Source organism: Nannospalax galili, unplaced genomic scaffold (genome assembly GCF_000622305.1).
Source record: "Nannospalax galili isolate Female #2095 unplaced genomic scaffold, S.galili_v1.0 scaffold82, whole genome shotgun sequence".
In the NCBI taxonomy this organism is placed as follows: domain Eukaryota; kingdom Metazoa; phylum Chordata; class Mammalia; order Rodentia; family Spalacidae; genus Nannospalax; species Nannospalax galili.
The window spans coordinates 620,165-634,344 of NW_008348862.1; the positions used below are offsets into that span (position 1 = coordinate 620,165).

Genomic DNA, 14,180 nt, shown 5'->3' on the forward strand with positions numbered 1-14,180 from the left:
TGCTAAAAGTATTAGGACCCGGGTTCGATTCCCAGCACCCACATGGCAGCTACTAACCATATTTAACTCCTGTTCCAGGGGAATCCAAAGCCCTCTTCTGACCTCTGCAGCATTGCACGACACTGGTGCACTCAGAAACATGCAGGCAACTCACACACATACCCCCCCCCAAAAACAATAAAGTCTTAAAAAAAGTGTATGGGGACCATCACGGGAAAGATGAAGCATTGGAACAGCCTCTTTCTGGGTTCTCAAAACTTGGAGTCTGTTATACGTCCATCTGGTTGGGAGATTCAGTTGCTACCATGGACTCTTGTCTTTCTTGGGGTCATGCCACTGTTGAGTGCATCCTGGGCAAGTCTGCAGAGCTGGCTTTCTAGGAGCTTCCCTTCTATGCTGGGCAGGCTCTCTCAGCCTCACATCATATACCCTGGGGCTAATGTGCTAGCCAGCCAGAGTCAGAATTCTAAGTGTGTTTCTGTGGGAAGCAATCATGGTCTCTGTACAGGTGGAGAATCTGTCTATGCTTTCAAGGTCTTGTAAGTATTGATCCAGAGAGATCCCACTCAGTCAGAGGGCTGTCCTTCATTCAGAGTTCTTGTTCTCTACAGCAGTGAGCAGCAAATGACCATCCACAGAGGAGTCACTGTCACACCAAGCCTGCTACTGGATTTTGGTCTGTGTTCCTGTGTGTGTGTCTCCCTCTCTCCACCAGGCTGTGCGGCTTGCCTTTTGGGTGGGGAGTCTGCTTCCCCTCTTGCTGGGCAGCCCTGGCTGGAGGTGGGTCGCCAGGCTTTTATGTTTTTGATGTACTTTTTAGCAGTTCTGTCACTGAGTTTTTGAATTGCTGAGACTCTTCCTCTTTTTGAAAGTCTATTCTTATCTTTTTGGTTGTGAGCCTGAGCCTTTAATGGCTGTGCCCGCTCTCCAGCCCAACAGTCTATTCTTATAACAAGGTCACCAAATGCCTAAATCTCTGTAAGGTTAACTCTTTATCAAATGTATATTGTGAGGGAGGAGGAGGCGTAACCATGGAAGCTGTTTCAACCTAAAATCTGCTCAGATTTAGTTAACTAGTGGATTCTGTCTTTCCATAGTCTTCTTGTAAGGCAATATTACCAACTAATCTTTTCGATTCCTTTTTAAAGCGGGCCTGACTGAGTTTAGTGTCCACCACTATGAAGTGTAAATCTGGGAATTTTTTCAGTTATCTCAACTTTCTTTGCCCATTAGAGTGCTCCAAACTCCCTATACCTGGAGACTCTGTGGCCTACTGTCTGCTCATATAAGGAACACTCAGTCCACCACCGACTCTGCTGAGTCAGCTCCCACAGCTTAGTGTGATTCTAACACACACTAGAGTGAGAAGCACCGATTTAGAACTTGGCACTTTGCCTGGTCATTTGAACCTGACCCTCTCTGTATCAGGGAGGTGAGGCGACAAGCCCAGCAGTAACAGCTGTGCCAAGAACAGGCAGCACCCGGGGGACGCAGACACTTCGCATCATACCAAGTCCTGCTTGCACAGGAAGACAACCACTAAATATCGGCTGCCTTGGAAGGGGACCTCAGGGACATCTGCAGGCTGTGGAGCAGGAGGAAAGGGTGGAACAGGAAAGGGAGGAAAGCGAGTTCCTGCACTCCCAAACCCACACTTAGTCTAGGTGCTACTTCCCCCTTTTTAGTCCACAGCTCTGCCCATCACCCCTCTGCTTGACCTTTTTCTCTAGTTGCATTTTGCCCCATATTAGAACGGCGCTATCTAAAACTTCCCCATGAATTAGAAAGCTTAAGTCTTCGGGGACTGAATGTGCCTGTTTTCCTAGTTTGGCAGTTCTGTGATTTTATGGTGTAGTCATGGTGAAATCTGAGTCATCTTACCATAGCTGGTGCCAAAGAGGGTGTAGGGGAGGCAGCTACAGGCAAACCAGGGCTCAGAAGAGCTGGGGGACCAGTAACCGCCAGACACCTTCCTTTATTTCCAGAGACGCGCTACTCCGGATCCTCAGTGTGCTTAGACAAATTGTTCCAAGCTCTAGGGTTCAAAGAGTTACCGCAGCAAACGTATTTAGAGATGTAGCTACAAGGATAGAAGCATCTTTTCAGACAGTCGTTTCTCAGGGTTTCAAGTGGCATTAGCTAACCTTTTTTTTTTTTTTTGCCAGAATGTTTTTTCATTACGTCCTTAAACAAAACAACAACAACAAAAACCCAGGGCCAAATCCAGGCCTGTGCCCCTCTTGTAAAGCAAACTGTAACTTTTTCTTAGAGAGGAAAACAGCATACTTTAACTTTTTTAATCTTAAGGAAGAAGTTTTTCTCTGTCCTCTTTCATACACACTAAATGGCTACCAGTATATACCCACTGGCTTGCGTGTGTGTTCCGGCACGCGCGCTGGCCATTTCTTTAAAATCTGACTCATAGTCTGGAGGACAATGATTGATTTTTTTCCACTTCACATCGCTGCTGTGAATCTATCTGCTCACAAGGATGGGCCTGTTTATTCGCTCCGGGCATTGCAGGGAGAGCGCTAGAGTAAACAAGCCCAGATTGAGGGCGGCGGGGAAGTGGGCGCTCCGTTTCCCGCGGGCCGCAGGGAAGGTGCGGCGGGCCAGGTGGGGCCGAACCTGCAGAGACCGCTTTCTCCCCGGGACGAGCCAGCGCCATTGTGATGCGGTGGGCGGGGTGAAGCCATCGAGTCCTGCCTCAATTTAGGGCTCCCCGCTTCCAGGCGCGCCCATTTCAGATCGCTGCACCCAGGTCTCGGGGGAAAACCCGGAGGAGGTGGCCGGCCACACCCGCCGCGGTGCGCGCTCTGCAGGCAGACGCCGGGATGCGGGGCTCGCGGCTGCTGGGCGCTGCCCACCTTCTCTGCCTGTGCGCGGCCGCGCTGGCCCTCCGTCCCCGGTAGGAACGGGCGGGCGCGGGCGGGGAGGGCGCGGGCCGGGCCGCGGCGCCGAGGGCAGCGGGCGGCAGGCGGGCTCTGGCCTGTGGACCGGCGGTCGGGGCTTGCTGAGGCTCTTTCTGGCTGCCAACACCTCTCTAAAGTACGTCTTTCTAGTTTCAGATCACATTGCCTCTAACTTTGGTATCTCAACTTTTTGCTCCTAAACAATGTGCCTCCTTTTCTCAGAAACTTTTTTTCCCCCTAAACAGGATGCTTCAGCTGTGATATAGTTGTCAGTGTGAGGTGCCCGAAACGTAGTGAGATTGCCATACCAGATGTTGAAGGAAGATAACTAAACAAGATATGAAAGTGCCCCGTTCCCAAAGCTGTGCGATTTAAAAAAAAAAAAAAAAATTCATTTTTTTCAGCTGTGTCATACCTTCAGCAGAGAAAACGATTTTTTAAACTTTTATTATTTTTGCATAGGGTTTCATTTTGTAGCCCAGGCAGGCTTCAGACCCTGGGCAGTTCTCCTGCCTCAGGCTGCGGGATTCCAGGCCTGCACCACCACACCGCCTGATTGGGACTTCCCGCTTTGCTCACCTCGCTGACACTTTATTTTCAGATGGTGATTTTGGTCTATGGGATCTGCTAAGTGGGTTTTTTTTTTTTTTTTTTCTTTTTTTTTTTTTTTTTGGGGGGGGGGCCCCCCTGCCCCCCCCGGGTCCCTGGAACCGTGTGTGTGTGTGTGTGTGTGTGTGTGTGTGTGTGTTCCTAAGCAAGTAATCACGCAGAGATGAGGTTGTCTGTGCAGAAGCTTGGAGGCTTGTACTTTGCAGTAACTTCTGCATGCTCTAGAAGGTGTCTTTTGCTCTGTGGCTCCTCCTCTGCACTGTAAGTGTTTGGGAATTACTGCTGTTTCTCTGGCAGTCCAAGCACTACTGAACAGCAGTGGAACCCTGTTAATTTTTACTGCAGTGCAGTAGTATGGACAGCCTCACTCTCCACGTGTGAGGTTAAGAAACTTGGTTTCTTGGGCCAATTCTAGGTACAGGCAGGGTGATCTCTGTGAGATGGAGGCCAACCTGGTCTACATAGTGAGTTCAGGCCAGCTGGAGTTAAGGGGGAGATCCTGTCTCAAAAAAAAAAAAAAAAAAAAAAAAAAAAAAAAAAAATAAAAAAAAAGAAAAAGAAAGAAAGAAACTTGGTTTCTCCTTTGTTGGGAACCCTAGGCCCAGCTTTCTGGTGATAGCCCCAGGGATCATCAGGCCTGGAGGAAATGTCACTGTTGCGGTGGAGCTTCTGGAGGACAGCCCCTCAGAGATCATGGTAAAGGCAGAGGTTTTCAAGACTGCATCAAACCAAACCGTCTCTGTTCTGGAAGCAGAAGGAATCTTTGAAAAAGGTGAGATAAACTGCATAGTCATATAGTCATAGTTGAAATATGATAATAAACCATGGAACCTGAATTTACAGCAACTTCTACAATTTCCATCTAATTCTCACTCCTGTCAAGTCTGAAACTGTCCCTGAGTGTTCTTCCAAATGGAGATTTAGAGACCCAGGTTCCTTCCACATGTGGCCCCATATGCAGCTGGAAGACTGCAAGGAGGAGCACAGAGTTTGTTATGTGGGAGGTGTTTGTGCCCTAGGCCCAGAAATGACATTTGCCACCTCTGCTAATGCTCAGTCAGCCAGGAGGCTGGGAAGCACAGGCTAGTGTATGCCAGAAGGGGCTAGTAATACCGTGCTTACTGGTGCAGTGGACTTTACTAAATAAACAATGCTAACTGGGTGCAGTGGACTTTACTAGCCAGTGGGAAGAAAAAGAAGAGCAACACAGTCCAGTTTTATGGAATGGTAGACCTGATTTTATGGACTAATAATAGTAAAAAAAAAAAAAACACCAAAAATAAATGGGAGGAAGTAACATGAAAAAGTAGCTTCATTTGTAAAAAGAACCATTTTTGGTTTCAAGTTTGAATTCTAATCTGGCCCAGGATTGTATTAGGCCAATGAATGTCTTCTTTTTCAGTACTAAGAGAAAAATAATTCTAGGAGTTATCACTTAATACTGAAGATATTGATACTTAAAATGGGAAGTTATTATAATTTTTCCTGGTTGCAAGAGCACTGTATGTCCAGTGATTACACCTTGATAAACACTGGCATTAAAGGGAGTAAACGCAAATCACTGGTGATTCTGGCACTCAAATCTAAATGCTATTAACTAAAACCATATTACAGTAGGAACTGAGGCGTAAATTGCTATGAATTTAGGAGTCAACTTAAAAAAAAATCACTTAAGGGGTTGGAGGGATGGCTCAGCCATTAAGAGCACTGGCTGCTTTTCCAGAGGACCTGGGTTGGATTCCCAGCACCCACACGGCAGCTAACAGTCATCCTTAACTCCAGTTCCAGGGGCTTTGACACCCTCTTCTGACTCCATGGGCATTGCATGACACAGGTGCACTTAAATACACACAGGCAATAATAAATAAAATATTTTAAAAAATCACTTAAGAGTGAAGAGTAGATGAGATTCAACAACTGTCCTTTACGTGAATGTTGATCTTTACCAGCATAGAGACATTGACACCATCATCAAATGTGCTTCTTTGCACAGGAAGTTGACTGGCTGGGTGGGTAAATGGGATGGGAATCAGGAGGAGGGTATGCTGGGGCCAGGCTGTTTCTCATGTGGGGAAGCAAATTCAGGGAAATGAGGCCTTGTTTCCCTGGAGAGGAAGTGTGGGTTAGTTTTAAAAATTGGAGCTTTTAGCTGGGCATGGTACTGCACACCTTTAATCCCAGTACTTGGGAGGCAGAGGCAGACAGATCTCTGTGAAATCGAGGCCAGCGTGGTCTACATATCAAGTTCCAGGCCAGCTATGTCTACAGGGAGACCCTGTCTCAAGAAAACAGAACAAAACTGAGCTTTGTGTGTGTGTGCACACGTATGTGTCTATGTGTGCACATGCATGTGGATGCCAGAGGACAACCTCATGTCATTGCCAAGAAGAAGCTGATGCCTCCCAGGTGCTGGGATTAAAGGTAAGGTGAGTGCCACCACACCTCTTTTTTTCTTTTTTTTTTTTCTTTTTTTCTTAGGGCCTCCCTATAGCCCCAGCTGTCCTAGAACTCACTATGTAGACCAGGCAGTCCTTGAGCTCACAGAGATCGGCCTGCCTCTGCCTCCCTAGCGCTGGGATTAAAGGTGTGCACCACCACACCCGGCCCCCACCTTGTTTTATGAGATAGGCTCTCTCACAGCCCTGGAGCTCACTGATGAACTGGGCCTTCACACTACTGTGATACTAGTTGTATGATCCTGGGCAGGTCTCTTAAACTGCTGTGAGCATCAGTTTCCTCACCTGGGAAATGGAGGTAATGAAATTGACCTCTTCCTGCAGTTATCAAGTTAAAACCTAGCATGTACTACCTATGGGGCACTCAGTACACAATAACTGCTAATATCAACAATAATATTAGAGAAGCAGATATAGAAACATATGGGGGCAGACACTAATTTTGTTACTGAAGTATAATTTCTGAAAATGAACAAATCCCTGTTTTGTGGTAGCTAAGGAAACACTGAAGTGTCAGATCCCAGGAGATAATACGAAGTTCTGTCTTCACTATATGTCCTTTAAGAATTTATGATTTTGGGGCTGGAGAGATGGCTCAGCAGTTAAGAGCACTGATTGCTCTTGTAGAGGACCCAGGTTCAAATCCCAGCACCCACATGGTGGCTAACAACTGTAACTCTAGTTCCAGGGGATCTGACACCCTCTTCTGACTTCTGCCAGCATTGGACGGTATGGGTGCACTTATATACATGCAAGCAAAACACTCATACACATTAAAAAATAATAAATAAAATATTAAAAAAGAATTTATGATTTTGACTCTAGTAAGGTGGCAGTTTTACTGTAATGTAGAGGTCCAGAATCACATGGTACATATTTGGGCTTTGCTTGGACAGTTACACACTCTCGGTTCAGAGTCCTGTTCTTTTCTATAGTCTTCTTCATTGGTTTCTCGTTTTTAACAAATATCACCTGCCCTGGAGGTGCATATTATCGTGCCTTGGTTTTCATTATAGTTCTAGATTTTTCTTGTGGGAGGAGCATCCCCCATATGCTTAAGATTAGAATGGAAAACTCTGCCCTGAGACTGGAGTGGATCCCTAAAAGGAAAGTGGGAAAATGCTGCTTTTTTCACTGGGTGCTTCCTGACTCAGTTGACATCACAGCCATTGGCACTCACACTGCTGGGAGCACTCCCCTCATTCAAGGAGAGCCTTCCTTACTCTACCATGTGGCTCAGCATTGTTCTCAGAGCAGATGCTTCCTGTAATGCTAGAACCTGAGGGTGAAGACACTGCTCCCTCCTTTCCCTCACATCCTTTCCTTTATCTGACTCCTGCAGTTGTAACAGTGTGCAGAAGATGATGACTTCCAAATCTGCAGGGGCTGATCATTATGGAATTCATGTTTTATTTTTTCCCACCACATAAACGCAAACAAATTCATTTTTGATCTGATTACTTCATCAGTTTCCTGAGGAAATTTCTCAAGAAAAGGTTAGTTTTAGCAGAGATTTGTCTCCTAGCAGAGCTAAGGAGGGGGACTGTTTCTAGAAATATTCCTGGGACAGGGTTGTGTGCCACCACATCAGTATATGCTTCTAGCTTAATTTGTGTCAGAAATGGTATTATCACTATTACTAAAGGAATCAAATTATCAAATTACAGAATGTGTTTTAATTTAATTTTTCTTTCCTTTTTTTTTTTTTTTTTGGTGTTTTGAGACAGGGTCACATGTAGCCTTGGCTGACCTTAGTTTTGAACTTCTGATCCTTCTGCCTGAGTCTTCTAAATTCTAGATTACGGGCATGTGCCACCATGTACAACAAAGATGTACTTTAGACCGAAAAGTATGGCTTTTATTCAGGGAAGAATTCATTTGTTTGTTTGATAGATGGGGAAATTTGATTTGATTGTGTGTGTGACTTGTCTTTTAGAAAGTTTTTCTTCTAAGGTTTATGGAATTCTGTTTTTCAGTGGTGAGATTCGGAGTTTCAGGTGAACTCATTATCACCTTAGTACCACTCTCAGCAGCAGTTGTGTTATCACCATCATCTCTACGTGGAATATGCATAAGTTCATAATCTTGTCTTCCTTTATATGCAAGAGTTAGTTCAACAGACACAATTGACAAAACACAGTGAAAACTTAACAGATAATAAACACCAGAGAGGGGGCTGGAGAGATGGCTTAGTGGTTAAGAGCTTATACTGCTCTTGCAGAGGACCTGAGTTAGGATCCCAGGACCCACATTGGTGCCTTTCAACTGTGTGTAACTCCAGCTCTAGAGGGATGCCTCTGGCCTTGGTGGGTACTTATACACACACACACACACACACACTAACACACACACATACACACACACACACACACACACACGAGGTTAAAAACAAGAACAACAAAGCAGAGTAGATGGGGCAGCACTTGCTTGGGAATCTACATTGTGGGGTAAAGAGTGAGCCTTCTTTCCTCTTCCCTTGTCAGTTCTTAACTCTTTTTGATGTCCTTGAAATCATAATCTTCATTTTATTTTCCCTTCTCCAACTTGAAAATTTCATTTTTAACCATCCACTATTTTTCTTGAACAAAATTCACCTCAAATAATAAACAATAGTGGAAGCTTATAAATTCATCACCTCTAGTTTCCTGTAAACCTGATTTAAGAACAAAGCCTGACCTGAAGACACCAGTGGAAACGTGGGGACTCTACCTGGTGTCTCTGAGTGCCTGCCCACCTGGAGGCTCTGCTTTTTTATGCTGCCAGGCCTCTGTCTTCCTGCAACTCTGTATCCTCTGATAACTTGCTTTTTCTTTTTGTGCTAAAATCTTGCAGACTTAGTGGAATCTATTTGTCTTCTATCTTTTTTATAATTTTATTTATTTATTTTTATTTTATGTGTATGTGTATATTGCCTGCATGTAGGTAAGTGCACCCATGTTGTGCAATGCCCGCGGAAGAGGCTGTTGGATTCCCTGGAACTGGAGTTACGGACAGCTGTTAGCTGCCATGTAGGTGCTGGGATTCGAACCCAGGTCTTCTGTAAGAACAGTCAGTTTGTCTTCTATTTTTTTAATAGCTAAAAAATCTGCTTTATCCTTTAATATTTTCTCCTGTTGAGTATGGAATATTAATATTTTACTTTCTGTAACAATTGAAATATTTGAGATATTAGCTGAAAAACTTTTTAAAAATTATTTTCATTTTATGTGTATGAGTGTATTGCTTGCATATATGTAAGTACACCTATGTCTTTCAATACCCAAGGAGGTCAGAAGGCAGTGTCGAATTCCACCAGAACAAGAGTTGTAGATAGTTGTAAGCCGCCATGTGGGCACTGGAAATCAAACCCAGGTCTACAAGAGCAGTCAATGCTCTTAACTGCTGAGCCGTCTCGCCAGCCCCAAACCTGAAAAACTTTAAAAAAAGAATGATCTGCCGGGCGTGGTGGCGCTCCCCTTTAATCCCAGCACTTGGGAGGCAGAGGCAGGCGGATCTCTGTGAGTTCAAGGCCAGCCTGGTCCACATAGTGAGTTCCAGGCCAGCTGGGGCTACAGGGAGACCGTTTCAAAAAAAAAACAAAAAAAAACCCCAACAACAACAAAAAAGAAAAAAAAAAGAATGATCTAATCCTGGGTGTGGTGGCACACGCCTTTGATCCCAGCACTTAGGAGGCAGAGGCAGGTGGATCTCTGTGAGTTCAAGGCCAACCTGTTCTACATAGTGAGTTCCAGGACAGGCTGGGGCTACAGGGAGACCCTGTCTCAAAAAGACAAAAAAAAGTCTAGTTCAGTTAGGATGGTCTTCGGGTGGAGACAATGTTGTCAACTGTGCTTTTCATCTGTGTAGATCAAGATCAGTCCCATGGCTCTTTGAAAGTATATTAATTAGCATAGTGTGTGGGTGGATCTTTTAGGGCAGGTTTTCACAGGCAGCTTTGCAAGTGGAAATCAGTCTGAACCTGTAGTTAGGTGAGAATTTTAAAGGGTATAGGCTTTTCATTCACTATCTTTGCTATTGTGTGAGATATGTATTAACAGTGGGGTGAAGGCTGACGATAAAGGACCTCAGTATACTAGGCTTGCTTGGCTTTGGAGCCAGATTACCTGGTTGCAGGAGACTGTCAAGATTTCTGCAGGTTTCTGTTTTATCATCTAATAAGTAGTGATTTCTGACTTATGTGATATACACTTATTGTGAGGATTAAATGAAGAAATATAGTTAAAACACTTAACAGGTAGGAATTGTTCACTGCTGTTAGTAGAAGAGAATAGCAACCATTCATGTCCAGGCAATTATCAATCACCTATTGAGATGACCCTGGACTAGGAACTCTCTAAAAGGCCTTTCACTAAGGGGGAATCAGAAGGCATTTAGTACCTTAAATCAAATATTGTTTGATTATAGTGCCTGGGACTTTACATTTAATATTTAATGTCCTGTGAAGTAGGCACTATTATGCCAAGTTTGGAGATGAGGGAACTGAACTGAAGAGAGAACATTAGGTTTTCCTGACTTGAACAGGTCAGTTAGTAAATGGCAAAGCCTGAACCTGATTCTGTCTGGGGTTCAGAGGCTGTAGATCTGGTGGAGTTACCGTCCTCTAACACCATCTTCACATTTACTTGCAGTATATTAGACTCACATCATATGAAATCAAATTTGGATCTACAGAAATACAGGATGAGTCAGGTATGGTGATGCACTGCTGCAACCCCAGCACTGAGATGGCTGAGCAGAAAGACTGAGAGTTTGAGGCCAGCCTGGCCTCTATAGTGAGACTGTCACGAAACAGAACAGAACAAAACAAAGTAAAACAGATAATAGCAATGATGAAAAGAGCAGCAGAAAGAACAGTAAGATCAAATGCTACCTCTTCTCTAACTTCTTATGACCACTGAAGAGTTTGGGATCCTGGAGGGACATCAAAGAAGTTGGTTGGATCACCTCATTTATGGCTAAGGAGACTGTAGAGAGGCCTGGTGTTTGGGGCCCTGTCTGAGGTCAAGCTGTTATTGGTGGCAAAGCTGGAGATGGATCATAGTTCTCCAAATCTTCAGGCAGTATTCCATTATCCTCTAGAAAACTACCCTAACATATGGAGAACTGTGTTTAAGGTCTAGGATATATTTAAAATGTTGATTCTGTATGGAAGATCAAAGGGTAGGGGATCTTAAAAACACCTGTGCATTTGTACTAGTCAGCTCAGGGTGGGGTCGTTCTTTATGGATGACTGGTTCTGCATCTGCAACTGGGCTAGGAACACTAGAGATTTTTAAGAAATTAAGTTCTATCATCATGTTTCTCAAAGTGTGAATTGTACTTATACAAGTGTTGATTCATGGCCACCCTTCAGACGTGGGCAAAGTACTGCGTCTTACCAATGTTAAATGAGAACAACTACCTGTCAGTGTTTTCCAAATTGTGTTTGACCAAGTGGAAAGCCTGGGAGTGAGAGGCAAGCCCCAGCAAGCTGATGACTCACTGCCGAGAGAGGGCCCCTCCCGGACTTCTGAACCTGCTGCTGAAGCAGCCCCCAATCTTAACACTTGGTGTTAATTTTCAGCAGTGGAAAAACGTGTTTTGGGATTTGATTGTGAATCAGTGATTGAAGTTGAAAGTAAACACTAATTCTCAAAACTCCAAGTTAAGCATGCAGTGTTCTACTAAACAGTCATTGTCCTCATGACTCACTGGAGGGTGGTAGAAAGAGAAAGTGGATCCCGTAAGAGTTTGGGCTGGGTTACTGTTGATCCTTCCTATTCTGTTAAGACAGCTTTCTGATGCTGAAACTTGTCTTTTCTCGAAGATGATTCTCTTCATTAATTTAGTATTTTGTGAATGAATAAGGGGTGGGGGGAACAAGAGGATGGATAGGCGCCAGAAGAATAACATGAAAATAAAACTGTAAAGCTGAGTGTTGTGGCTCACACCTGTAGTCCCAGAATTTGGGAGGCTAAGGCAGGGCAGGAGGATTGCCATGAGTTTGAGGTCAGTTTTTGGTTTCAGAGTGAGACCTTGTCTCAAGAAACCAAACCCCACCTTCCCCAAAAAAGTGCAAAGAACTCGATCACTGGGTACTACTTTATAGGTAGATAGGAGTGAGAAGTTCAGGGTGCTATTAGTAGTGTTATATGTAACACAAGGGACTGTGCATCCAAAAACTACTGGGCCAGGCCTGGTGGCACACACCTTTAATGCCAGCACTCGAGAGGCAGAGCCAGATGGATCTTTGTGAGTTCTAGACCATCCTGGTCTATATATTGAGTTTCCAGGCCAGCAAGGGGTACAGAGTGAGACCTTGTCTCAGAGAAAGGCTGTAAAAGGGGTGAGATAGCTCACCAGGGTAAGATACTTCCCACCAAACCTGGCAACCTGAATTCAGCCCCCAGGATCCAAATGGTGGGAAGAGAGAACTGACTCCACAAAACTGTCCTCCGACCTCTGCAGGTTTGCTGTGGCATGCACATATACTCACACAAATAAATCAAAATTTAAAAAGCTACAGAAGGATTTTGAAAGGTTTTGCCATAAAGAAGTGGTAAATGTTTGAGGAAGTAGATCTGTTTAATCTGAAATTTAAACCTTACACAATGTATAAATGCATTGAAATATCACATTGTACTTCATGAATATGTATAATTTTGTGTGTCCATTAGTTATTATAGAAGAAAAAATATTTCTGGCATGAAAGATAGGGTCAATGCTAGTGCCATATACCACTAACGGTGTCTAGATGGTTGGAGGAGTTTTTCCCTCTTGTGTATTTACATACATATGAAATTCCATGTAGTTTGAAAAGTGTTTCTTATGTATGACTCTGTGCTTGGTACTGTTACCTTGTTACTTCCATAGGGACAAAGATGTCCATTCATAAATGTCCCAGCTCTGCTATGGCATATTTTGTGTTTGGTAAGAACCATTAATCCATTCTTTAGAGAAGGGAACCATTCTTTACAGAAGGGAAGGGTATGCTGGAGGAAAGAGCTGATGGCCGGAAATGGCTTTCGTGGGAGGAAGAGAGCAGAGATTTTTGTATGTGTTTTCTGAAAACATGCTTCATTCTTCTTTGGAAGTAAGTTTGGAGAGGCAGCAGGTGGGGATGTCCAACTGTTTTGAAAGTGTAGCTCTGTAAGGCATTGTTTTTGTAGAGACTAACAGTATGTAATACTAAGAATCCATGATCTGTACAAGAGAGACAGCTTAGGGAAGAACAAGACTGATGCAGAAGGTTGGATGAGGGAAGAGTCAACAGAAAACAATGACAGAGAGGAGCCCGAGGTGGGCAGATGAAAGATGGTGTGATGTCTCAGAAAGCCAGGAAAAGGGAGGAGAGACTTCTAAAAAGGAGGTCTATCGTAAGTCTTTGAGACAGAATTTAACTGTGTAGCCCAGGCTGGCCTTAAACTTGTGATCCTCTTGTCTCTGCTTCCTGAGTGCTGAGATTTACAGGTGTGTGTTTCTACCCCAGCACTCCCTTTTCATTTTATGAAGGAAAAAAAGGAAGAGAATGGATAAGAAATATTTTGACGCATAAAGTTGAGATGAAGAATAAGACTAAAGCACAGTTTTAGGAACTCTTTGGCAGTTTCCTAGCTCTAAATTGTGCAGACCTGGCCACCTTGTTATAGGATGTGGGGAACATCGAAAAGAAAAAAAACGTGAGATGGGAGCTATTATTCCCTGGTGGTGGTGGTCTAAGCTGGGTCACTGCTGGACTGTGAGACACTGGATTGCAAGGCCTGGAACTTGTCTTGTGTGTATAGGGTGGGGGTGGGGAAGGAAAGGACCGCTTGTGATGATTTAAAATTTATTTGTTATTTTTGTGTGTTTTGCCTGCATATATGTAAGTGCACCCATGTGTGCAATGCCCATGTAGGCCAGAAGAGGGCGTCAGATCTCCTGGAACTGGAGTTCTGGATGGTTTTTAGCTGCAGTGTGGGTGCTGAGAACCAAACACTGATCCTTTGCAAGAGCAGCCAGTGTTCTTAATTGCCAAGCCATCTTTGTAGCTCTAAAAAGTGGCATTTTGACTTATCATTTCTTGGTCTGGCCCAAGATAATAATTGTAACAAAGGTTTAGCTACAGGACTTGAGGAGGAATATAGTAGAGCCTAGTCTTCCTTACTTCCCTGCTCTTTACTTCTCCCTGGAAATTATCGAATTGGCTTTCTTTTTTATTATTATAAATTTTATTTATCTATTT

At 44.0% G+C, this 14,180-nt stretch overlaps 1 protein-coding gene across 1 annotated transcript in view; it reads left to right on the forward strand.

The window, feature by feature from the left end:
- Positions 1-2,492: 2,492 nt before the first annotated feature.
- Positions 2,493-14,180, forward strand: part of Cd109 (CD109 molecule) — a gene marked incomplete at its 3' end in the record, with an annotated part of 110,288 nt that continues 98,600 nt past the window's right edge. Inside the window, 2 exon segments of the mRNA XM_029569864.1 lie at positions 2,493-2,908; positions 4,121-4,293. Coding sequence (XP_029425724.1) covers positions 2,835-2,908; positions 4,121-4,293 — 247 coding nt within the window.